This window comes from Suillus fuscotomentosus (genome assembly GCF_016647785.1).
Source record: "Suillus fuscotomentosus strain FC203 chromosome Unknown F5891scaffold_15, whole genome shotgun sequence".
Taxonomy (NCBI): Eukaryota; Fungi; Basidiomycota; class Agaricomycetes; order Boletales; family Suillaceae; genus Suillus; species Suillus fuscotomentosus.
In genome coordinates, this window is record NW_024539527.1 from 762,561 (window position 1) to 785,415 (window position 22,855).

General features: G+C 48.6%; 9 protein-coding genes across 9 annotated transcripts; 4 read left to right on the forward strand and 5 right to left on the reverse strand.

The window, feature by feature from the left end:
* The first annotated feature begins 462 nt into the window (after positions 1–462).
* On the forward strand, positions 463–1,682 carry F5891DRAFT_1142938 (uncharacterized protein). The gene is made up of 2 exons (XM_041364937.1): positions 463–996; positions 1,049–1,682. The coding sequence occupies exons 1-2, from the start codon at positions 696–698 to the stop codon at positions 1,606–1,608; spliced, it is 861 nt and encodes a 286-aa protein (XP_041228534.1). The 5' UTR covers positions 463–695; the 3' UTR covers positions 1,609–1,682.
* A 628-nt stretch (positions 1,683–2,310) lies between these two features.
* F5891DRAFT_1021899 (clathrin adaptor mu subunit) lies at positions 2,311–4,387 on the reverse strand. The gene is made up of 10 exons (XM_041361209.1): positions 4,302–4,387; positions 4,040–4,245; positions 3,852–3,964; positions 3,644–3,791; positions 3,456–3,585; positions 3,266–3,400; positions 3,044–3,204; positions 2,822–2,997; positions 2,703–2,773; positions 2,311–2,649 (listed from the first exon to the last, which is right to left on the reverse strand). The coding sequence occupies exons 1-10, from the start codon at positions 4,337–4,339 to the stop codon at positions 2,484–2,486; spliced, it is 1,344 nt and encodes a 447-aa protein (XP_041228535.1). The 5' UTR covers positions 4,340–4,387; the 3' UTR covers positions 2,311–2,483.
* A 471-nt stretch (positions 4,388–4,858) lies between these two features.
* On the forward strand, positions 4,859–6,913 carry F5891DRAFT_948297 (hexokinase; the record flags this gene model as incomplete). The annotated part of the gene is made up of 9 exons (XM_041374798.1): positions 4,859–5,042; positions 5,073–5,118; positions 5,166–5,201; positions 5,250–5,356; positions 5,406–5,683; positions 5,762–5,950; positions 6,003–6,556; positions 6,608–6,729; positions 6,780–6,913. The coding sequence occupies 9 exons, from the start codon at positions 4,859–4,861 to the stop codon at positions 6,911–6,913; spliced, it is 1,650 nt and encodes a 549-aa protein (XP_041228536.1).
* A 754-nt stretch (positions 6,914–7,667) lies between these two features.
* F5891DRAFT_978407 (uncharacterized protein) lies at positions 7,668–8,358 on the reverse strand (the record flags this gene model as incomplete). The annotated part of the gene is made up of 3 exons (XM_041376791.1): positions 7,668–8,021; positions 8,074–8,289; positions 8,341–8,358. The coding sequence occupies 3 exons, from the start codon at positions 8,356–8,358 to the stop codon at positions 7,668–7,670; spliced, it is 588 nt and encodes a 195-aa protein (XP_041228537.1).
* Positions 8,359–13,560: 5,202 nt separating this feature from the next.
* Positions 13,561–15,100, reverse strand: F5891DRAFT_1186107 (uncharacterized protein; the record flags this gene model as incomplete). The annotated part of the gene is made up of 2 exons (XM_041366646.1): positions 13,561–13,871; positions 13,921–15,100. 2 exons carry the CDS (start codon positions 15,098–15,100, stop codon positions 13,561–13,563), a joined length of 1,491 nt encoding a protein of 496 aa, XP_041228538.1.
* Positions 15,101–15,409: 309 nt separating this feature from the next.
* F5891DRAFT_948257 (uncharacterized protein) lies at positions 15,410–16,791 on the reverse strand (the record flags this gene model as incomplete). Its single annotated transcript, XM_041374793.1, has 6 exons — positions 15,410–15,957; positions 16,019–16,090; positions 16,141–16,188; positions 16,245–16,276; positions 16,322–16,568; positions 16,623–16,791. 6 exons carry the CDS (start codon positions 16,789–16,791, stop codon positions 15,410–15,412), a joined length of 1,116 nt encoding a protein of 371 aa, XP_041228539.1.
* Positions 16,792–17,891: 1,100 nt separating this feature from the next.
* Positions 17,892–19,189, forward strand: F5891DRAFT_1021921 (ATP7, subunit D of the stator stalk of mitochondrial F1F0 ATP synthase). Its single transcript, XM_041361210.1, has 6 exons — positions 17,892–18,051; positions 18,116–18,155; positions 18,213–18,439; positions 18,502–18,606; positions 18,666–18,747; positions 18,800–19,189. Exons 1-6 carry the CDS (start codon positions 18,022–18,024, stop codon positions 18,835–18,837), a joined length of 522 nt encoding a protein of 173 aa, XP_041228540.1. The 5' UTR covers positions 17,892–18,021; the 3' UTR covers positions 18,838–19,189.
* A 22-nt stretch (positions 19,190–19,211) lies between these two features.
* On the forward strand, positions 19,212–21,137 carry F5891DRAFT_134815 (uncharacterized protein). Its single transcript, XM_041370620.1, has 8 exons — positions 19,212–19,438; positions 19,501–19,670; positions 19,721–19,854; positions 19,910–20,215; positions 20,265–20,359; positions 20,409–20,591; positions 20,640–20,778; positions 20,834–21,137. The coding sequence occupies exons 1-8, from the start codon at positions 19,345–19,347 to the stop codon at positions 21,051–21,053; spliced, it is 1,341 nt and encodes a 446-aa protein (XP_041228541.1). The 5' UTR covers positions 19,212–19,344; the 3' UTR covers positions 21,054–21,137.
* An 84-nt stretch (positions 21,138–21,221) lies between these two features.
* Positions 21,222–22,732, reverse strand: F5891DRAFT_948404 (adenosine deaminase/editase; the record flags this gene model as incomplete). Its single annotated transcript, XM_041374803.1, has 6 exons — positions 21,222–21,396; positions 21,453–21,527; positions 21,591–21,690; positions 21,741–21,857; positions 21,915–22,280; positions 22,339–22,732. The coding sequence occupies 6 exons, from the start codon at positions 22,730–22,732 to the stop codon at positions 21,222–21,224; spliced, it is 1,227 nt and encodes a 408-aa protein (XP_041228542.1).
* Between the last annotated feature and the right edge of the window lie 123 nt (positions 22,733–22,855).

Below are 22,855 nucleotides of genomic sequence, written 5' to 3' on the forward strand. Positions count from 1 at the left end.
TCTGGTGCGCTTGCAGACATTTTTAACTCGAGTTCGAAGTTTTTCTGAGATATCTTGAAGGTGTTAGCGAGGAATAGGAGAGTCGGAGCGTTGGAGGGTGATCAGTCCTCTGTGCAGCGACCGTAGTTGGGCGGAAGGGGAAGGGGGCTTAGTATTCGAAGTTCAAAATATGTGATGTCTAGAAAGACGTTCACACGAGAAGTTGACTTATAAAGCAACTTAGAGTCCAGCAGAGAGAACTGTTAGAACTAAGCTTGTTGCTTTGGGGAAAGGATCAACTACCCTAACAGTAGTTCTACGCGAGTTTAAGTACTGTAGGGTATAGAAAACTATGGAACTGGATAGAAGGAAAATAAAGATGAGTAAGGAGAAAATGTGACGACGAGAATATTAGAGGTAGCAACCAATATTCGATGTCGACTTGTTTACGAGTGTAACACACACCCTACGTAATCATGGCAGGGAAATTATAGTCTAGTAGACTAGTACAAGACAGCGCGGTGTTGTAACAGCTTCCGCAACGTTCTTTCTGTGTTATCCTTCTCTTCCTTCATAACGTTTTGGAACGGTTTGAACCCGGGAACATCAGCATCCCCTAAAATCAATGAGTAGGCCTACCATTTGCCATCGACCCTACTCCATCCGGCGTTGATCCTCCTCCTGATACACACCCACCTGGTCCTCCTCACAACACAATGACCAAAATGGTCGCCAAACTCTTTTGGCCAGAAGAGGCACGCTTGAGCGAGCCTGAGATACTCGCGAAAGTGCAGGCGATCGCTGAACGTGACTCGCGGGTGAAGGGCCATGTCCCAGACATAGTCTGGTTCCATAGGTTCGATGAGACATCCACGGCCCACATCAGAAAGGCATTAGGAATGAATCACAATACGCAGGGCAGCTGGGTCTTTTACATCATCGTATTCAGGAAGCTTCAGCCGATCACAGACCTGAGTGGGCCCGAGTTTCGCGATGCATGGTGGCAAATCATTAATTGTAGGTGTTCGTTGATTTGGTTCTAGCAATTGTCCATTAACGGTGACTCTAGGTCATCGTACACTCTGGGAAGCTGGTGTCTATCACCGTGATATCAGCCCCAGTAATCTCATGTACTATCGGCTCTCGTGCGGTCGTGTAATAGGCGTTCTCAACGACTATGATTTATCATCCATTCAAGATGACTGTGCCAGAGGCAATGAGCGCACAGGAATGGTACCTTTCATGGCGATCGACCTGCTCAAACTATCGGCCATCGACGACGCAGTCGAGCACGTGTACCGGCACGATGCTGAATCATTCATCTGGGTTTTTGTCTGGGTCTGTCTTCGGTATAAGAATGGCAAGCTCCGCCGTAAGCCCAGAGGCCGCCTCGACCAGTGGCTCAAAGTAGATGCGTTTACATGCTGCGCGCTCAAGAGCCACTTTTTGCTCATGCTACGTCATGAATCCAGCGTACGACCCTCACGATCACACCTGGACAACTGGGTACTTGCACAGGCTTTACTTACGCCTGTTGCTTCATATCATACTCGTGCTGATGTCGTCGCACAAGAGAATGTCTTCGAAACGTGGCTAAAGAAGCCTGTGGAATTAATAACTACCATCTAGACTACGTTGTAACACCATGTACCAGAGTTCATATACATTTTCATCAAAGTTTTTCTCTGAACCATTTTCGCTCCACTCGTCTGAGTCAGAGTCTTCTTCGGATACATCACCAATTGTCCGCTTGTCAAATCTTGTTGCAGGAGGCACATAACGATCTTCGGGAACAACTTGGAGTGACTGAGTCTCGTTCGGAAACCGGGGAGGATGCATGTGTCCAATGACATCTTCGCCTGCTTTTTCTGCTCACTGTTCTCTTTTACATCATGTCAATACCTGTTCCTCATTGAGATCAAAATCAAACCGGGACCGGTTAAAGGGTATCAGGACAAGAAATCACAAAATTCACCAAATCGTCCCAGATCTTTATGACAGAATGTCAGAGTTTGGGTTATGCTGAACAAGAAGGAACGACTGCTTTTCCTTATTTCAGGGTCCGACATGGGAGACTTATCATGATCACGATCCATTTGGCTGATTTGAAGGAGGTATACGGCTGCGCGCCGAACTCTTGTACGCGGCAGCAATCAATTTCGGAAATATGTCGCTGGTATATCGCTTCTCATTTTATGGGCTGGCCATCTTGTTTCAGTTGACGAATCGAATACGATCCGGCACTGTGCCATGACGATGAGGCAGCTCTCACAATGAAAGTAGATTGGCTTACCGAGCATAATTACTCCCGAGAAAGTGTCCGAGCCCTGTGTCCGCCCCAATATTATCATTGCAATGCTGGAGATGTACATATGCAAGTGTCCGAGAACTTACTACTGTGAACAAAGCAACTCATCACAAAAGTAATTGTGCCAGCTCTCAGAGGACTAAGTCTGCACGGTGCAACTCTTGGAATATACAAATTAGTCAGGGTCCTAAGCTGGCTACCATCTCCACTCGATCGACCCTTTACTGCGCATCCGCACTCCCTTGTACATCTTGTACGTCTCGCTTGAGAGCCGTAACTGATCGACCTTGAGCGAAGAAAAGCTGTAGGAAGGTATCTCGAAACGTATTTGGAACGCGTGTGCTGGACGCGGGGCCTTGATTCTGGGCAACTATAAACATCACACATTCATGAAAGTTATTTCAAAGCTCCTTACTTTGACGTCCATGAACCTCGAAGAATCCAGCTCCCCGAAGACCGCATATTAAGAATCTCCCATTGGAGCGTCTGAAGGGAGTGATTTTTTGGACAGCACGAACCACCGGCAAAGCGTACCTTTGTTCTCGAATTAAATGACCATGATCCATCTGCGCTTCCCACAGATCCTACGCTAGAACCCGCACTTGACAGTGTACACTGCGCACTAGTCGCATCTTCTCCGAGATAGAATTTCAGTTCTAGATTCTCCATCACTTTAATCAAACGGGAGGTCAACGTGAGTGCGAATGTTCCTGCGCAGTGTCAGTTACGACTCAAAACATCAGCAATCAATTTTACCGCCAAACTCCCCCATGTCCATATTCGCTTTGAGAGACAGTGGTATGGGCACATTGCTGACAACCGCACTTTGTGGTGGTCTATACTGATAGTCTGCGAGAATGAATCGCCCCTCAGGAGGTACAAAAGATAAGGCATTGTCGCGGGTCCATTTTTGTAACCTAAAGTCGAGTTAAGAATTACTGTTCAGTGCGAGGATGATAGATTCACAAGACCACTCACCGTACACATGGATGAAATGCGCAGTCCGCCATCACATTAGGATTCGTGAATGTCAACGTCAAGTCGGGTGTCCCGGAAAGTTTTGAGTTGCTCTCGATTTTGCCGAAAACGTTGCTCGCTAACGTCGTGCCATTCCTGTATTTGAATGGTTTCAACAGCAAAGACGGGCTGATATAAACCTCGAGCGTACTTGCCGACGATGCCTCGCATTTCTTCAACGACATCAAAAAGGATCTCGTTGTGGTTGTGCCGAACCCCAGCTTTGCGCCATGGTATCGGCGATGTAAAAGCTCCACTGGCACCATTTGAACCGAAAGAACCTGTATTATCGAGAGGATGTTAAGGCAGTTTCAACTGCAAATGAAATGGATGACTAGCCTCCTTGTCTCACGCTTGGAACTCCGGGAGTAGCTGATACCGAGGCAAGAAGCTTCGAGATTAAGGAAGGCGAGAGTACTATATCGCTCAACAAGTTCGGTGAGGTTGTCAGTGGATGGCCAGACGAATCAAGGGTTTCCTCGAGAAGCTGTGAGTAGACACGTATTCGATACGAGTAAACATCAAGGGTAAGAACACGTCCACGAACCTGATATACGATGTCAAAGTTATCCTTGAGAGTTGCAACGCTGACTACGCCAAAATAGTCTTGGAGTATTTCAGTGAAGGCGTCGAGAAAGGCGAATGCAATGAGAGGATCCACTGATAGAGTATTGTTAGTTGCTGCCCGAGAAAAGCCCGAACGCGCCGTTCATGACCGAGCCGCTGACCACTCACCGTCTCCACTGATGGTCGCAAGGAATCTCATCCCGCCAACCTCGACATGGCAGCATGCACTCGAACACGATAACTCTCCAACGTAGATAACGGGGTCTACACTACCCTCGCGGGGAGCCTTTGCTAGCGCGTTGTTTAACGCTTCGATGTGCAGTAAGGGGTACGCTGCGGGATAAGTGGTGTAACTGGATTGGATGATGGGACGTCTGTATGCGAAATCTTGTGATTATGGTAACTAATGAGCAAAGATGATGAAGCATACCCCGTTGGATCTAAGATAATCAAACCGTCGATAGCCATGGGCGTGATATGTAAATGGACTTGACCACGACACGCACATAGTCTCGCCTAACAAAGCGAACTTATCCAGAAAAGGATACCAGTATATTTATTATGTTCTCTGACCTACGTAATGGTGGCATCACACGGAGATAATCTTTTTCAGTCGAAACCTCTCAGAAAGTGAGGCAGATGAGCTTGATATGAGCTGGAGCTATGCTCGGTGATGTGCGACTGACACGGGCCGATGATATCCCATCGATAAACGCTCGTCACCCTCGTGCGACCGAACTAGTTCCGAAAGCTGGTCTAATAGACGCCTTACAAACTATGTTCAAGTGGATGAGACTTGGAAACCGAGAACCTCGGTTCACCGCGGATTGTGCAGTAGACGATTGATATTTGAACGAGGATTGGTGGAGACTGTAAGAGTTAGCCTGAGTGTCCAATAGCGTATTCTTACTAAAGGGGGTTTATGAGCTTATCTTGGACTACTCACACTGTCTCGCGCTAACCAGTCCGTTTCTCTCCTGTCCCGCCATGTCACACACCACCGCGCTTCATGGCAGCGCAAAGGAGGATATCCTTGAGTCGCTCTACAACCAATTCACTATCGATGATCAGCGTCTCTTCAAGATCACTCAAACATTTCTATCAGAAATTTCAGATGGTTTATCCAGTTATGGTCGTCCCATGGCGATGATGCACGTTTCCCTGCTTCCAAGTTGTGTCTTGTTCCTGATCTAATTGTCAGATAGTCCGACCTTCGTAAATGGTGTGCCAGATGGCTCCGAAACGGGGTATGTGGATTACCCCACATATTGTTGCACCTGACTGAGTATCCTAGAACATTCCTCGCCCTCGATCTTGGTGGGACAAACCTGTGAGTACAAAATTCTACCATCTCTTCATTTGCCTTATGGATTGTCAGTCGCGTTTGCGAGGTCACTCTGCTCGGAGACAAGACCTTCTCCCTCCGGCAGCAAAAATACAAGGTCTCTGAGGCCCTCAAGACCGGTGAGGTGACCACTCTTTTCGGTGCGACCTTTGTTCTTTCCCTCGCCATTGTCGTTTAATATTTTCTCAGACTACCTTGCCGACTCCGTGGATGCCTTCCTCACGGACACCCCCTCCCAAGACTACGACTCTCACGTATCTCACGCTGACGAGGACAGTCCATATGTTCCCCTGGCTCTCACCTTCTCATTCCCTGTGGAACAATCCGCCCTCGATTCAGGCGTTCTCCTTACCTGGACCAAAGGTTTCGCTGCAAAAAATGCCATTGGAAAGGACGTCGTAAAACTTCTTCAAGACGCGTTTGACCGGAAACACATCCATGTCAAGTGTGTAGCTCTCGTCAACGACGTCAGTCAATATTCCTTCATCTGCAGATCTTAATTTTGCACGTGACCGTATGTACTGATGAGAGACTCTCCATCACAGACCGTTGGAGCTCTTCTTTCGCGGGCATATACGTCTGGCGGATGCATTCTAGGTGCTATTTTTGGAACAGGAACTAATGGGGCTTATGTCGAAGATGTTGCCAAGATCACGAAATTAAGCCAGAACCCTACAGTTGCCGCAGGTGGTGAAATGATCGTGAACACCGAGTGGGGCGCTTTCAACAACTCTGTGAATTAACTTCTTTTATCCCATCACTTTGATTACTGATGGCGAACTGCAGCGAAGTGCCTTGCCAACGACTCCATATGACAATAAGCTGGACCGCGAATCTATTAACCCACGTTTCCAGGCCTTCGAGAAATTCATTTCGGGAATGTATCTGGGGGAGATCACCCGAAATGTGATTCTTAGTTTGATTGATGCCGCTCCGCAACCCCTCCTCTTCGGAGGTCGATCCTCGGTTCTACTGAATAAGCAATGGGGACTGGACACTGCAGTTCTCAGCGAGATCGAAGAGGCATGGGAATGTCTTGGGCGGTTCTCTCCACCAGAACAAGGTTCCCCAGAAGCTCAAAAGGCGGAAAAGTTACGGCGGATACAAGGAATACTGGCGCACCGACTAGAGTTGTCCCCGCCTGACATTTCCCTCGCGGATGCGGACATCCTCAGACAAGTGTGCAATCTGATAGCATCGAGGGCTGCGCGCATGAGCGCAACGGCTGTAGCTGCTATACTGGTTCATACTGGGCGTGCACGGTTGTGGGACCGCGGGGAGCAAAGTTCTGTCGGGCTGAAGGATGAAGGCAAAAGGATCGGTGTCGGGGTAGATGGAAGGTAGGAGTGGTGCCTTTTCTATTCAGTTTTTGCTAACCAGGAAGTGATAAGTTTGGTCGAGTTCTATCCTAATTTCCAAACCAAGCTGCGAGCGTCGTTACGAGCGCTTGTTGGTCCCGAGGTGGAAAGCCGTGTCGATCTTGGTATGGCCAAGGATGGGAGCGGTGCGGGTGGTAGGTCTAACCAATTCAGCTCTTTGGTCTCCATTCTGAATGTGTCCCAGCTGCCCTCTGTGCGCTCGTTGCGCAGAAACAGAGTCAAGCCAACCACACAAACGGCGCATATGAGTACGACCACCAAGATATTAAGGTTCCGCCGCCCATCGAAGTTGCATACATTTCCTCCTTGTCACGGTGAGAAGAATCCGTGTACAATTAGAAGACAGACGATAGGATGTATAATGCTGGGCAGTATTCATTTGTGTATCGAATCGGTTAGACTGTTGTTATTTTGCTAGACGCTTGTACTGTGTTTTTGAGTCCGTAACATGTACCTTCAAGTTATCAAATCATTTCTTGATGGTTATTTTGTTCATCCCACTACTTGAGGTTCGAGAGAGTTGGCACTCACGCTCGAATAAGTGGTTGGATGGACTATGTAGCTGCACACACCTATATATATATATCTGGTACGTCAGTCGAACATCTACTCGAGTCGGGCTGGTCACGAGTCTACTATAGTACAAGAAGAATGAGATCTGTTAGGGTATGTCAACGTCCAGACGGAGGGGACAGCTCCTTCAATACGGCATTCATCAGGCCAAAACATCTTGAATAGGCATAATGATGCGATTCTCGCAAGCATATCGTTCGACGATACACGTGGATAATTAACACAGATCTGGACGCAGAACGGGTTGTGTAGAAAAACAAACCATCATCTGCGCCAGGTCCCGAGCTTGGAATGTTTCTCTGGCAACGGTTGGTATTGATCACTGCACGAGTCTCATGACGAGGAAAGAAGATTGATATACGTAGTTGCGAAATGATATGAGTACAGAAAAACTGGAATGAAATGTGAAATAGTTGTGTACCTGTATTAATGACCATCGGCATGTGAATGCCAAACAAAGAAACAACACGAAGCGAGCCCGCAGTGGAAGAAGTCGAGGCTACGCGCTTGCTGCACTTGGTGCGGTAGGACTGGTCGCAGGAGCAGGAGGTATCATAGATGTCGGAGCAGCAGGAGGCCGATTCTGAGATGACGATATCTCGGCCTGGGCATGACCCTGTGATTGACCTTGCTGCTGCTGCGTTGATTGTGCATTTCCATTGGCGTGTTGAGATGCGCAGCAGAGAAAAAGCATGAGATGAGCCAACAATCGAACGGGTAGTGAATGTGCATATCCTGGGCGTGGTGTAGTAGGATTAGCACCTGGAACAGGCTGGGTTGTGGATGACCCCTGGGCGTGTGTTTGGGTTTGCTGCTGTGTTTTTTCTGGCGGCGGTGGAGCAGTAAATATAACCTGCACAAAAATTATCAGACATTAGAAATCGATATACTGGAGAAGGACATACTTCTCTGTCCTTTACTGCAGCAACTTCGACGACATGAGAACCACGAGAAAAGATGGGCCGCCTCAGGCGTTGGTGGAGTTCAGTTGACTTATTAGTGTTGGAGTGAGAGCGGCGAAAAGGCGCGAGCATGCGACCGAAGAGCGCTCTCGGACCCCCCAAAGGGGGTGCGAGACGGCGGGAAGAGGGACGGCGATATTTACCGTACGTTCTGGGGAACTGAGATCAAGAAATCAGAACAGCAACCAATTAGAAATGCAAATGACGCACGTAAGCACTATCTGTCATGTTGTTGAAAAAGCCCGACCAAAGTTCATCATCTTCGGCCCGCGTAGCATCCGCCTAAATAAAATATCAAGGTTACAACTATCGGGAACATCGAGAAACGAATCGCGTACATCCAGAGCTGCAACCTGTGAGGGGGAGATCAGCGTAGTTTTTCACAGAAGAACCAAGAGCTTTACTAAATCAGATAAAGGGAGGAGGTCTTCAAGGCCAGCTTCTTCGAGGATGGCATGTATGTCCCATGTGTACACATTTTTGTTTTCGGAACCAGTGACTAGCAGCTTGCCATCAGTCGAAAGGGCTGCACAATGTAAATGCTGTTCGTGCTGGAGAGGTGGTCCGATTTGGAGGTTGGTGTCCAGATTCCATAGACGTGCTGTTTTATCCCATGATACACTTGCAAGGAAACGGCCATTGAAGGACAATGAGATGGCGCTCACAACTTGTGTGTGACCCTTAAGGACAGCAATCTCCTGCCAAGTGGCTGTGTCGAATATCCTAATGAGGTCGGATGAACCGGTGATAAGTTTCTTTCCATCCAACATCCATGCCAAGCTCCAAACTCCATTCATGCCGTGTTTGAGCGTTTGAAGCTGATCGCCCGTCTTGGCATCCCAGATGTTGGCTGCATACATGTCTCCACCGGTTGCAATTTTCGTTGCATCGGGCGAGTATATTACCGCGTTCACCCACCCGTCTCTAGGTTCAATTGTCAGGACAGTTTTCCTGTCCTCGACATCCCAGACTCTTGCCGTCCCATCCCAGGATCCACTCAGCACTTTGTTACCATCTGCACTCCAGCACAATGCACACACGATATGGGTGTGCACTGACCATTTGGCAATAACCTCTCCCGTCTCGACCTTCCATAACTTCACTTTCCCGTCTTCACTTCCGCTGGCAACAGTCTTGCCATTTGGAGACAATGCCATGGACCACACTCCTGTGTCATTCTCATCTCGCCAGTTCTCTCCTATTTGTGCGTCGCTCTCTAGATCCCATAGTCGGAGTGAGCTGTCCACTGAACATGTGATGATCCGTTGTCCGCCAGGCAGGTGCACAGCACCGTTCACCCATCTGCTATGACCTTGCAACGTCTGACGTGGCATGGTAACCAACAGCTCTTGTACCTCAGTGTTCAAGGAAGACATGGTCGGCGCCCAAGATTTTAGTGCTCCGCTGCAACCGATTGTAGCCTAATATATGCACAAGAAGCCTGCTGGGATATTGAATGATCGGGCAACAGTATGGTTCGTGGTGAGTCAGCGGGTCTGTTTCATTGTCGTCAATACGAGTACACAAGACATTGCTGATGAGACAGCAGGAATTCAATCCTCACTTAGAAGACAGCTTCGGTACAATGTATGCACGTGCAGCGCCGGTATTCGAGAACGCAAAAGATCCTTGTGGGAATCTGCAGTAGCCTTACGAGCAACACGTTCAAACGAACCGGCGATCAGAGGGGGAGTTGAGAAAGTTGGGAACCCCTTCGTTCAAGCGTTTTTAAGGCTCATCCCATTCGTGATCTTCACAGCTTATTGCTGTGTAGATCAAGCACTCAGATTGGCGACCGGTGCTATATCCATCTTCCTATACGTAAGGATTACATCATTGGTTGTGGCACACATTCGACAAGGTACTCCGCTCCCTCCCCACTTTGCACGTCTCATCCAGTCTGTTTTTTTTGAACTCAATGTCATCAACTCCTTCAGCATGTTTGTAGGATATGAAGCAGCGCCTGTATCCAGGTGGACTAATTTGTTTTCTAAAGAGGTCCCTGTTCACATCGAACAGTTGACAGGACTCATGGGTGTTACCACCATCCTCCCTCTCGAAGGTACGTTTTAACCAGACGTTTACATTCTGACAGTCCAATTAACCTCAAACGCTGCATACGAGTATTTATCGTAGCATGGATTAGAATGGCAACTCACTTAAAATATCATTTGTCTGCACTGTTACACACTTACCGCATTGGTTGACCTGCGGTACCGTTCGGGCACAATGAAAGTCGGTCAAGTCTTATCGCGAGTATAATCGAAGACATTAGCTGTCTGGCTGAGAGCTCGATGCTAGATCAGACCGTTCTTGAAAATCCCCATCCATTCCATTGACGACAGATTGACATTGTCGGGTCAGTCGCAGCAAGACACTCCTGTACGACTGATTTGCGGCTGTCTTGACAATGTGGCTCGACTAGGACGGGTGATATAAAGAATAAGTCTAGCCATGTACAGAAAGCAGTGAACTTTGGCGGGTGATTGGCGAGATTTAAGGTTGTGGTCTTGGAGAAGATGTTTGAGTGGTTCCACCGAGTAACTACATACTTACATGATAATTGTCAGTCACTCTAGCAGACAATTCATGGCTAGCACCTGTGCACTCGAGGAAAATCACATAGTGGGAAATCGCCGCAAAATCACTATAACGTGTTGAAACTAGGTGGGCTGTACTAGTAGTAGGAACAGGAGGTGTCGCGGATGTTGAGGGGACGGCAGGCGGTGTCGTGGACAACCTCTGGGCGTGCGTTCTACACGGTAGCGGCATAGTTGGACAGTATTTACAGCTCACCGAAAGGTCCGGTGTTATTGATAAACCTGCTGAGGTGTGGGATGGCTTTTCGGATGTGAGGATGTACATAGGAGATCGAGGTGGCATCACGACGGAGAGCATTGGCGAGGAGATGGCGTTCCTGTCTGTATTGAGGGCAATCAAAGAGGTAATGATGGATCGTTTCCTTAGTTCCAGGGCATATGGGGCAGTCAGGTGTGTCGCTCCTGTTGATGCGGTAGAGGTGGTGGTTGAGTGGGACATGGCGGGTGCGAAGCTGAATGTATAAACTGGAGATGCGTTTCGGGAAACCGTCGACGAGTTTGATGTATTTTCGAACGGAATTGATGGGTCGATGGTGCGGGTGCGTGCATACCGGGACTTCTCCCATAACGCCTTCCATAGAGCTCTTGATTTGGTTTTCTGACCCTTAGTGCTGACGCGCTGCTCTGTGGTCGGAGACCTCTGAGGTACTTCGGGAGTAGGTGCGTTGGGCTGTTGTACTCATTACCTTTCGCAGCGTCTCCAGCCCCTTTGTGCGCTAATTCGTTTCCCACCACGTTTGGATTTCGGTTGGCATCATCGGTGTTGTGGTGAGAGTGGAAGAGGGACGAAAAGCGCTCGAGAAGAGGGGTGCGAATACTACGAGAGTCACAGGTTCCCTGAGTTGAAGAATCCATATTCAGGTGACGACCACTGTCCAGTACCCTCAAAATCACCTTTGCCGGTTAGGTTTTCCATCGTCCGCTGCGCAATATATAATGCGCTCATCAAAGAAAACGAATGCAAACCTTTGCCAATACCCGCCTCTCGGTCACGACCGACATACAACCTGGCGACATACCCGAACGTATCGAAAAGCTCACGAAGATCGGAATCTGCGTATCTTCAGAGATATCGGTGACACAGTGTGGGAGGTCTTGGCGAGAGCTGCCTGTGTTTCACCAGGACAGGGAGACATATTCATGGTGGTCCATATTCGGCGCCAGTCGCCCCGCCGGCTGTAGTTGCAGGTACGTTAGCTGCGTCATCAGCAGGTGGTAGGTCTGTCCGTGTCCTTATCACACTGTCAACTAGATGTGAATATGACTGTATGCCGCGGCCCGAAAGCACGAATCGCGAGAAGTCTGTATATAGGCTCCTGGCGGGCCGGCGGCGCAGTGGCCCGAGTCAAAACATGCTGAGTGCAGAGGCCGTCAGCGATAGCCCAGGATGCCTCGAAAAAAGAGGGAGGCGCAAACGGACCTAAATATGTCCGCCGCCCCATGCCTCGCACGACATGTTATTTCTCATCGCAAAAGCGTGCACGTGGTATGAGCGCTATAGCGAAGAGCGATAACTGTACGGCGGATGTTGGGCTCCTCGACGTCGTAACATTGATTCAATCAACGCTACTACGTTTGTTTTCACTTCCTTCACGACGGTCCATGTGTTCCTTGCCCGCTTTAGAATCTTCCACTCGAAGATCTAGCAAATGCATGGAAAATGAGTAGTTTTTACATAAAATAAATTCCTTATCCGCCTTATCTGTTTGGCCGACAGAATCCAATACCCGGCCACGTATCCGAACCTGCCTCAGATTGGATAGTCACCACCGTCACGCTGACTTGGGGGAGGGGCAGGAAGTGCGGTGAAACGTACTATGTCACAAACGCGCGCTTAGCGGAGGATGTACGTACGTCCAACACAACTGGCAGATAGGGTAGCTCGCGACAACTTCTCGTCACAATCCGCATGAAGCGATCGCGCCACCAGGCCTCGAGGCCTCAGGGTCCACGGCCTATCGAATATGGGCGCAATCAGACCAGAGAGAATTATCGACGAAGGAGCGTCGATAATGAGGTTCTGCGATTGTGATAGTTCCCCCCACAGGGTAGTAAATGACCGACTCACTGGTAATCATTTCTTAAATCCTGGGGACCGAACTGCCGCCAGGCTGTAAGAATGGAATATTGATGGATGGACGCGGATACCATGTGATAACTGTCGGAAGTTTGCGGACATGCGGTACATGCTGGCACATTGTCCGATATGTGGACTTACGCGGCACAGTAATATCAATATGCATCTGTGTACCTGGTTGCACAGTGGATCAGTCGAACGACGGAGGTGTTTTGCGTCTGGGACAAAAATGACAATGATTTCATCCCTTGATATTTTCCCGACTTGTTATACAACCGAGGGCAGCGCATTTCATGTGCGCGCGCCGATGCCTCTGTATGTATTCAGGTCAGGATGTACAAATGTATGACGTATGTATGATATATTGCCTACTTCACAACGTACAAGCGAGGGATACAATTTGTATTTTCTTCTGCGGAGTGTTTAGGTCGAGAGGTCGAGATAAGGGGTATGGCAATGTGCTAAGCTGTGCCGAGGACGACGTCGAAGTGGTGCCAATGCAAGCGATGGCACCGCGGGCGGTAGGTAGAGACTAGTGAGAAATAGAATGCTAGGGATGATGCAAGGACTATGCAAGAGAAAGAGACGCAGTGATATCTTTCTCGTGTGTCAACGATGATGCAAAAATAAAGATAACGACAATCCTACATCCTACGCGGTGCATATTCGTAATGAGCGGTGCCGACTCAACGTGTAGCGCAACACATCATGAAACGAATAGTAGATCGAAGGACGGCTGGAGCTTCAAGGCATTTAGTACCCATAGCTCGCGCGGCCAGAGGTGGCGGGTGCGCCCTTGGCAACAAGATTCATGTTCATGCTGATAGGTTGGCCATTCGTGACCACGCCATTGACCGCTACTGGTGGTGGGCCCACTCCTGGACCGACAGTCGGTCCCCCTGGTCCAATGACGGCACCTCCAACGAGGGCAGATAACCGCGAGATCTCCTCGCGCGATGAGACAAGAGCGGATGTCAGCCGCTCGTTCTCCGTCTGGAGATACTCGACCTTGGCCTGCAATGATGCAAGCCATGCCTTTTTGCGCTGTCGACACTTTAGGGCGGCTACACGGCAGCTCAGTAACCTGAAGAGGAAATCTAAAGAAAGGCAAACCTTGTCTATTTCGTTCGAGGAAGTTACGTCTCTTCTCTTCCTCTGTTTCGGGCTTCCTTGTCTGCTTCCGCCCACCAGCATTGTGAGAGGGTGGTAGGTCGTCATCATCCTCGTCCTCCTCGTCCTCCTCATCATCTGTAGATGCTTTACCACGACCATTGGTGCTGACACTGGTTACAGTGTTAGCGCGTGCGCGCTTAACGGGAGAAGTATGTTGCTGCTGAGATTGGGCACGGGCTGTGGGAGCAGGTTGGGGTGGTGGACTTGCTTGATCGTACGATTTGCGCTTTACACCACGTCTTCCGTTAGTTGCATTTGCAACATTGTTGGCACGTGCCTGTGCCTCTTCACGTTTCGTAAGCTCCTGATGAGCTTGAGAAAGCAAATATAAACCATTTGCAGCCGTGCTTGCGGCAGAGGATGCGCTGAGGTAAGGAGGATCACTGTTTTCCTGATTAGCAGTGACGGATGTGGATAGGTGAGAACTAGTTGTGGGAGCATGTGTGACAGAACTATATTGCGCTGAAGAGGAGTTAAGAACACCTGTAATTGCGCTAAGGGTATTTGGTGTTATAGTCGCGTTTGAATTAGCGCCCGCATTATTATTCATAAGCGCCAAAAAAGCGGCAGTATTTGGGGACGGAGGGGGGAAAGAGACAGGACCCCCTACCAGGGGTGTCAAGCCGGTGCCTGGTGTCAATCCTGTGCGGGGTGTAAGACCGGTGCGGGGTGTCAAACCGGTTCGGAAAGAGGTGTCAAAAGGCAAATGGGATGCGGAGTCTGAACCCTGCTGTGGGCCGGCTAGCATGGCGGGGGAGAGTGGACCAGCGCGAAGGGAGTTTGCAAGAGATGAAGAAAATTGCCAGCCATAAGATTGATCTGTAGTGGGAGATGCTATGGCTGCCAAAGGGGGTAGTACTGGTCTCGGAGAAGTAGACCTACCATCCTTTGAATTTTTATTTGAAGCAGCAGAGGGTGGTCTGTCATGTAGAGATACTGGACTAGATGAATCACGTTTGGATGGAGGGGAATGGCGGACATGGGATGGACGAGAAAAGGATTGCTCGAATGGATTAGGCTCGAGGTCAAAATCAGATCTAGTCTGCCTTGCAAGAGGGGGTTGTGGCCTGACGTCAGGGGAGCTGGATGTATCACCGTTTTTAGGTGGAGTAGCGGACATGATGACGAGCTTTTGGTGGTCAACAAAGTTTTTTTACAGTATTTCACCGATATAATGAATATTCGGCACGAAGCCAACAGCTCCGGTGTATCCTTTGTGGCCCGTGCGTAATCTGCTCCAATTTTTCTTGAGGTGAGGTCAGAGGAGGAATGACGACGTCTGACGTAGTCTCGTGTTATATTGAACTTGAATCGGAGTTCTAATAAACGCTCGATAAACCCAATCATTTGCTACTTTTAGAAGATCCGACGCACGTCATTTCTTCCCCTGTGCTAGTATTCCTTTTAAATATTATTATACCCCTTAACCTCAATATGGGTATTTAAGTCCCTCCTCCTGCACGCCTTCCCTTGCTGCGCACTCATCTAAGTAGTTCAGTAGTATATCACCATACATTTTACGCCCTTTGTATACCCCAACATCGTTAGGCCAACTTCTTATGGCACTTGCAAGCCGATCAGCCACTCCTCGCTCCCGAGCCAGTTCCTCGATCTTGAACAGGTACGTCCGAATCCCAAAAACGATGGCTCCTGTGCGAGGAAGTCGACGCAGTGTTTGCCTCTCCGATCGTAGTCGTAGTGTTGACGGCGCGAGGTACGGTGCAGGTAGTGCACCATGTCCGTGTCCATGCGAAAATTCATCCTCCAGTCCGTTCGTTGATTCTGACCAACCCAATTCTTCTGGATCAATATCGGAAGCGCACTCTTCCTCCACGTCCAGTCGTGCCTCAACGTCGCCATCTGACACGTGCGACGATGGCTTACATACTTGCATAAAATAATTATTTCGAATAACCGGCTTGTCCACCGGCATCCGTCTGAAAAACTTTTCCATGCTCATCTGCAGTTTCTCTTTGACTTTGCGCCCGGCGGCCGATATCAGCGTGGACAAAACCAAAATATGATAGGTCAGGCTTACACCGTGGAACGTTTCCTGAAATATGTATATCGTCCAGGGTCATTCCGATCTTGTCCCGCATGCGCCAGAATCCTGAGAAGATGATGTCAGGTGCAATCTTCGTGTTCGCTGTTTGCACTTACCTGGAATGCAGATCGCTCCTCCCTGGAAATAGTACTTGCCATCCGTGCCTGTGTGAACAAACGTTTTCAGATTTATTAACCAAGGTAGTGTAGAAACCCTATACCCTCGATCATGAGTGCCACGTCTTCTTGTATACTAACAGAAGGTCAGGAATGTCTGATATAGTGACACGGTACTCACAGCCCTGCAGTAATCCTCATTGCCTCTTCGCCCATTTCAACACCATTCAGACCCTCCAGCACCCCTAAATCAAATTTATCTCCTGTCTCAACCGCTTCAATAATTTGCACGGGCTGTTGATGTCCCCAAGCGAGCGATACGCCACCAATTGACGGCCCTGGTACACCGTTCGGAAATCGTGTTACCCGGAAACTCGAGGGGTATCGCCGTGGAAGGTACTCTGCGAGTTCATACACGAGCTCCTTTGCTGTAGCTTATCAGCATAGATTCTACCCTTCCGTTCAAAGAAGATAACACATACCTGCCCATGCGCCACCCTGAACCTTGACAGATTCGTCTTCTCGGGCGGGGAGAACGCGCACGGCGTCATGCCCGCGCGTGCGAACGCGGAATTTGCGCACCCGCTGCCAGTGTGGGTAGGTTGAGTCCAGTTCAATCCATTCACTCCAAGGCATCGTGCGAATACCCATCGTGATTCTGCATTCGCAAGAGATGACAAAATTCATCAGCCATGAGTACGGTCGGGGGAGTATAAAATGATGCTACAGATCATATTCGCGGATTGTATCCACGTGCCACACACGCACGCAGACTCGTGCGCCAACATTTGGGCATCGCAGACGAAACAAAGAGACAGGTAAAGTACTTACTGATATTCACCATACCGGAATGGTCTGTACGGTACTGGACGCACATCCATCAGTGGGAAGGAGCACGGATCTATTTCGGGATAATCAAACTCTTCCGCGATCCATCCTATTAATTTGTGAGCGTCATCACATGTACCGGAACGTTAAAACATACCGCCCGGTTCCCTATTCTTGTTTGTCTTTCCATCTTTCTCGGTCACAGGTGACGTATGAGCAACATTCGAGGTTGTCACACGCCTCTTTCTCGACTGAATGAAATTGTACGCCAAAACAATCGCTGCGACAGTAAGGAGAACGCTAGGCAACGGTCCCATAGCGCGAAACGGTTTGACGACAGGAAGGGTAGAAGTAAACCCGTCCATCCAATAACTCGTGCACGCTGGGCGTTTGCATACATCTAAATTAGGTCAAGGAAAGGGCGTTACTTGACTCACAAATACGTTGTTAGCCCAGGTTCTCTGTCTCACACGAGCTCCACTGCTCTCGATCTGCGTCTACGCTCCAGAGGAAAAAGGGTCGAGGAGAAGGTCGTTTGTACGTATCGTTCTTATAAGGGCAGCGGCGCAAGATAAGGGTGTCAGGTGATTGGGAGACCAGTTCATGTGTCTTATCTGAACGGGCCGTGCTGTCGTATTACATGTACTCGTGCTTCTTGGATATCTGGATCTCACACTGACTTCGATGGTTGCTTCAACATTGTGAGCTGAATGTTCGGAACACTTCACAAGTTTTTACGAGACTATCATTGAGCGCCTGCCTGCAGCGAAGCCAGATTCACCTCAGTGTCTTCCGGGGAACCTTAAATGCAGTATTTTGGAATAGAACCTTTGTGTAAAGCAGAGGAGACCATAAATGAAGCATTGTTGTACAGCTTGGACTTTGCACGCGTCCGTCAAGTTTCGTCGAGAGTCGGAATAAATGGGATCGGCAATTCCCGGCCTTGCCTCCGCTCGTTTCAGTCGTCCTTTGCAGCATTATTATTCGTGGTAGCCAACGTGTGCCTTTATAGTGTCCCAGCTGCTCGCATTATTTCCCGCCTTTCTCTAAACCATGGCATCAAAAGCAGCAGTAGCCGCGGTTGTAAGTCTCGTTTTTTTTTCGTGCTGAGTCGCGCCGTCGCTCATCTTCGTTTCTCCGCTAACAGGACTTCACCCGCATTTACTCGACACTTGGGCTCGGAAAAGGCATGAACCTCAACTTGTAAAGTTGCAGCTAGGCTGATAGAGGTTCTGAATTTGCAGATACCATCGCTGCTCTGCAGGCATTCCGCAAACGGCACGGGGATGCTCAACGCCTCCAGTCGCAATATGCATCTCAACCCACCACTGTTGACCTCGCGCACTACCGCTCTGTCTTGAAGAACAAAGCAATTGTCGACGAAGCCGAGAAGCTGTTGAAGGAGTTCAAGGTTGTTACATACGACGTATCTGCCCACGTCAAAGCCATCGAAACTTTCGAGGCCAAAGCGGTACGACCTCTATTCGCTCAAGGTTGTGGTGTCATGACTAAGTGTCTTCATGATCAACGCAGGTTGAGAAAGCCCAAGCGACAGCCGCCCAAATTGACGTGGAACTCAAGGAGTTGCAGGCAACGCTTGCTAACATCGAAGAGGCCCGTCCGTTCGAAGACTTGACGGTACGTCTTCTGCTCTTAGTCTTGGAATATATTCTAATTTTGTTTGTTTGCTTGCTTAGGTGGAGGACGTCGGCAACGCCCACCCACGGATACTGGAAGCAGTCGAGACCATGGTCCAGAAAGGCAAATGGACTGTACCTGGTACGTTCATCGAATTGTGTTATATTTCATTTCGCTTGAGCAATGCTTCCAGGTTACAAAGAGAAGTTTGGCGACCTTTCATTGATGTGAACAAATTGCTGTAACCTACATAGAGCATTGCACCGCGTTACCTGTCGTGATTGTGTCTTGAATTCTATATACTGGACAGACTATACCTGTTCTGGTGCTCGTCCATAAAACCTGAGTTATTTATCTGAACCCTCTCGTTAAGATTTAGAGTTACCTAGACGCGGACTAACGATAAAACAAAGTTGATTGGCTCACTACGTTACTAGTACTGGTCTCTGCTAAGTCAGGTACCGGGAACGACAGTACTATTACGGAGGTCCAAAGGTCCATACTAAAGAGTGTACTTCGGAGTCGAATCCAAAAGAGGTCGAGACTCGATGAGAGGCAGAACTTACTCGTGGTGACATAAGCATACATTTATGTCGGCGTGTGACGCACTGCCCTTTGACAAGCGCTTCAAACATCCACTGCTTTAGAGTGCCACTCCGTATAAGCTTGTTTTGCACTCGCAAATTCAATTTTCAGACTTCCACAACGGTTTCAAGGCCACCGCCTCCAACTTTAAGAATGGAGTCTCCTGGGCCAGTGACCGGGGCAGGATACTTTTCTGCACCTTTCGAACGCTTTATACGAGACGAGACAGGCGCTTTTACCTTGCTAGGCAAGTCTTCTGCCCTATCGTCTTGTCATGGCTACCCAAAATCTGACCTACTTTTATGATAGATACGATGGAGACCTTCTTTGACTCTCGGCTGGACTTACTCCAGCGGCAGATACAGAAGCACAGTGATAGGTTGAAATCGAAAGCTGAGGAAGCCTTGAAGAAACGTGTGCAATCAAGCGATGTACTGGCGGAGAATTTCGATCGCGAGATCAAAAATTTCAAGCTGAAGGTACGTTCGGAGCCTGTGGCTTTCATCAAGATTTAACGCGTCGATGACAGGTTTCGCTCCGTATGCAAAATCTAGCGGAATCATGGCATTCCGCCAAGGTAGTGAGAACTCGTGATAAAGTGTCGTTTTTCTTTAGTGTCATGTCCCTCCTCGTGTCGGCGTTGCTCTTTGGCTTAGCCCCCCAGTATGCATCCTTGAAAGTTCTTTGCGTTCGGTGGTGACTGATGTTTTGTATGCAGATGGATCCATATCGCATATACAGTGCAAGGCTTATATCTCCTTCCTCTTCGTGCCTACCAATACAAGAAGCGGTCATGGCATTATTTCCTGTTCGATCTCTGCTACTACGCCACGATCCTCAACTTTATCTACATGTGGTTCTTCCCATCAAATACAGCGCTGTTCATGGCTTGTTATAGCTTATCACACGGCTCGCTCGCCAGTGCTGTTATCACTTGGAGAAACAGCCTTGTTTTCCATGACACGGATAAGGTCACGTCGTTATTCGTGCATATATACGCACCTTTTACATTCACGGTGATCCGGTCAGTTATAGTTGCTCTTCTCCATATAATTATTAATCACTATGGACAGGCACTTCTATCCGAATGCAGAAGACAGATTCCCCGCGCTGAAGGCACTCCCGTATCTCAATCCAGTCCGTGCTCTCCTTATGAGCGGTGCTATATGTAAGCTTCACGTTGATGATCTTGATGACTGACATGACTGGACATCCAGATATCTGTTGGCAGTTGATGTATTGGAAATTTGTACTGGTAGATCGTCGAAGCAAGATTGCATCTGGCCAGCGAACGACGTCCTTTTCTTTCCTTTTGAATGACAAGCGTAGTGCCATTGGGCGAGCTTTGTCGACAGTCCCTCCAAAGTACCGTGAATCTTCATTCATGGCGGGGCAACTTGGTATGTAAAGTTCAACGTTACGACTCAGCGATGTTGATTTTCCTTCAGTATACTCTCTCCTGACAGAACTACCTGCGGTGTTCTTGTTGTATGATAGCCCTATGTGGAGTGGAGCATTCCTTTTGTTTATATTCTCTGTGAGCGTGTGGAACGGTGGCGGATTCTACATCGAGGTATTCGGTCGCAAGTAAGCATCCTCAACTCAGGGTCCTTGCACAGAATCTGACTTTTCTCCCTCGAAGATTCGAACGCGAATTAGAGGCACTTCGAAAGGAGCTTGCGGACGGCAGTAATAATAACAATAACAATGGCAACAGTCGCTCTGGCAGATCAAGCCCCACATTTACAGATGGTGAATCACTTGTCGGGACGCCATTATTATTGGCCCAGACGTTACCAACTACCTCCCTTGATGAACTGCTCGCAGAAGCCGAATCCTCTGACAAGGATAAGGATCTATAGGCATAATGTCAACGGTTGCCCAGTTTCCTTGTATCTCTGGGTGTTTTGGAAACGCGGAACGCCACATATAACAATTTGCTGTGTTTCTTAATATATACCCCAGCTATTGATCACGTTGTATTCCACTTACTTACATACATGCGCTTTCGTTGCTTTTCTTTTTGGCGTTTAATTCGTAATGTCAGTACTTTGTTGTCCGTTATCGCTACTAGTACCGAAGCTCTCCCATCGAGCTCCACTTCGAATCCACCCTGAAAAAGGCTGACCTTCCCCTAGCAAACAGTTTTTTGCCATCTGGTACTGGGCCATGCTCTCCTTCGCTTGATAATATGTCATTGTGATACTACATAACAAGTTGTGAGTGCTAGGGATCGCCCCCTCTTTATTCTGGATCCTTACCTTTCATGTGGCAGGTTCTCTATGCTCCTCGTCTTTCTGTATAGGTGAAACAAGGAGACCTTTGAGAGCCTGGGCCTTTGAATTGCCAAAATGTTGCATAAGATGGTTTGCAAAAAAGTTAATCAACTGCTTGCTTACCAGAAAATCGTCTTGTAGCGATGTTTGGGAGAGACGCCTCGTTTGAGGCCATTTATCAGTACCTCATGTGGTGACGCAGCGTCTGCGACCCAAGTCAAAGCTGATGATAAAGCATTTAAGAGAGACAATGCAAGATAAATATATACCTACATTCATTGCACGATCTTTGAGCGGGAGAAGAATGTTCTTGCACTGATCTTGAATGGATGAACCCAACCGACGTAAACTGGACTTCCGGCCGACTCAATTTGTATCCCTCGGAAAGGCCTGTGCAAGATATGTCACGATCGTAAGCATTACTCTATGATCGAACAACATATGCACCATCTATTTCTTGCAGGCGCCCCCAGAACGCTCGTTCACAATCAGACTTCACGACGTCGTGCAGATCTAGCGGGACTTCGCCGATGATTATCTTTTTCAAATAGATCGGGTGAAAAAAGGCTGAGCCTAAAGCCCCTTGTATTCCGAGTACGTTCCAGCGTGCTATTTTGTCGCTGCACGACAACGACAATGTCTGAGGAGAGTCCGCACGCCCAGGCTTCGTACGGAGAACACCAAAAAGGGAGTAATTATCCCGCCCTCTGGACGCAACATCGGGGGCCAAAGGTGGGAACACTGCAGAGTCCTTCAGTGCCGCCATCTCCTCATCTTGGAAAGTAGCGAGGAACCGCATAGAAGCGTCTCCGCCTTGACATTGATCGGTTGAAATGAGACACGCGCAACAAACAAGGCTAGTGCTTCTCACAAGGAAGTGTCGATATATACATGATCATGTAGACGCCGTCTTTAAGACGATAGCGATCATCTGCCATTTTTGTTATCCACGCAGAATGCCAATGCGATCCACCAGAGGCCGCCCTACCGATCTCTTCGATCAACCAGCGAATGGCGCAGCGACGAGCGAGAACTTCTGCATGACTGTCGTGCACAGCCTCGCCTTGCAGTGGAAGCTTGTCCTTTGGAAGGCACTTGCATCCCGTAGCTAATCCGATGATCTTTGGCTGAATTGATAAAGAATCAGACGAAATCAAGGCGATTGCAGCTAGAATCGTGAAAGTTCCGGTCGGTAACTTGAGGTTCAGGGAAGCATATTGCTTCTGCACTGCATGAACGAGGGTTATATCCTCATCTGAAAACATGCAGATGATCACCGCGGTTTCTCGAATCTCCTGCGCGAACGATCAGAACAGATCAGAAAGCCTTTGATATGAAATCATTCTTACTACAAATAATCACAAACAAGCCGTAAATCTGGCATCATA

Excerpts from the sequence above, each read along its gene's own strand:
- F5891DRAFT_1142938 (XM_041364937.1), top strand. The coding sequence starts at position 696 with ATGACCAAAATGGTCGCCAAACTCTTTTGGCCAGAAGAGGCACGCTTG. Across the intron at positions 997-1,048 it reads ATGGTGGCAAATCATTAATT|GTCATCGTACACTCTGGGAA; the intron begins GTAGGTGTTCGT and ends CGGTGACTCTAG.
- F5891DRAFT_1021899 (XM_041361209.1), bottom strand. The coding sequence starts at position 4,339 with ATGGCTATCGACGGTTTGATTATCTTAGATCCAACGGG. Across the intron at positions 2,774-2,821 it reads CATTTAATTCGAGAACAAAG|ACGCTCCAATGGGAGATTCT; the intron begins GTACGCTTTGCC and ends CACTCCCTTCAG. Across the intron at positions 2,650-2,702 it reads CGAGGTTCATGGACGTCAAA|AATCAAGGCCCCGCGTCCAG; the intron begins GTAAGGAGCTTT and ends ATAGTTGCCCAG.
- F5891DRAFT_1021921 (XM_041361210.1), top strand. The coding sequence starts at position 18,022 with ATGGCATCAAAAGCAGCAGTAGCCGCGGTT. Across the intron at positions 18,440-18,501 it reads AAACTTTCGAGGCCAAAGCG|GTTGAGAAAGCCCAAGCGAC; the intron begins GTACGACCTCTA and ends TGATCAACGCAG. Across the intron at positions 18,607-18,665 it reads GTCCGTTCGAAGACTTGACG|GTGGAGGACGTCGGCAACGC; the intron begins GTACGTCTTCTG and ends TTGCTTGCTTAG.
- F5891DRAFT_134815 (XM_041370620.1), top strand. The coding sequence starts at position 19,345 with ATGGAGTCTCCTGGGCCAGTGACCGGGGCAGGATACTTTTCTGCACCT. Across the intron at positions 19,439-19,500 it reads AGGCGCTTTTACCTTGCTAG|ATACGATGGAGACCTTCTTT; the intron begins GCAAGTCTTCTG and ends CTTTTATGATAG. Across the intron at positions 19,855-19,909 it reads CTCTTTGGCTTAGCCCCCCA|ATGGATCCATATCGCATATA; the intron begins GTATGCATCCTT and ends TTTTGTATGCAG.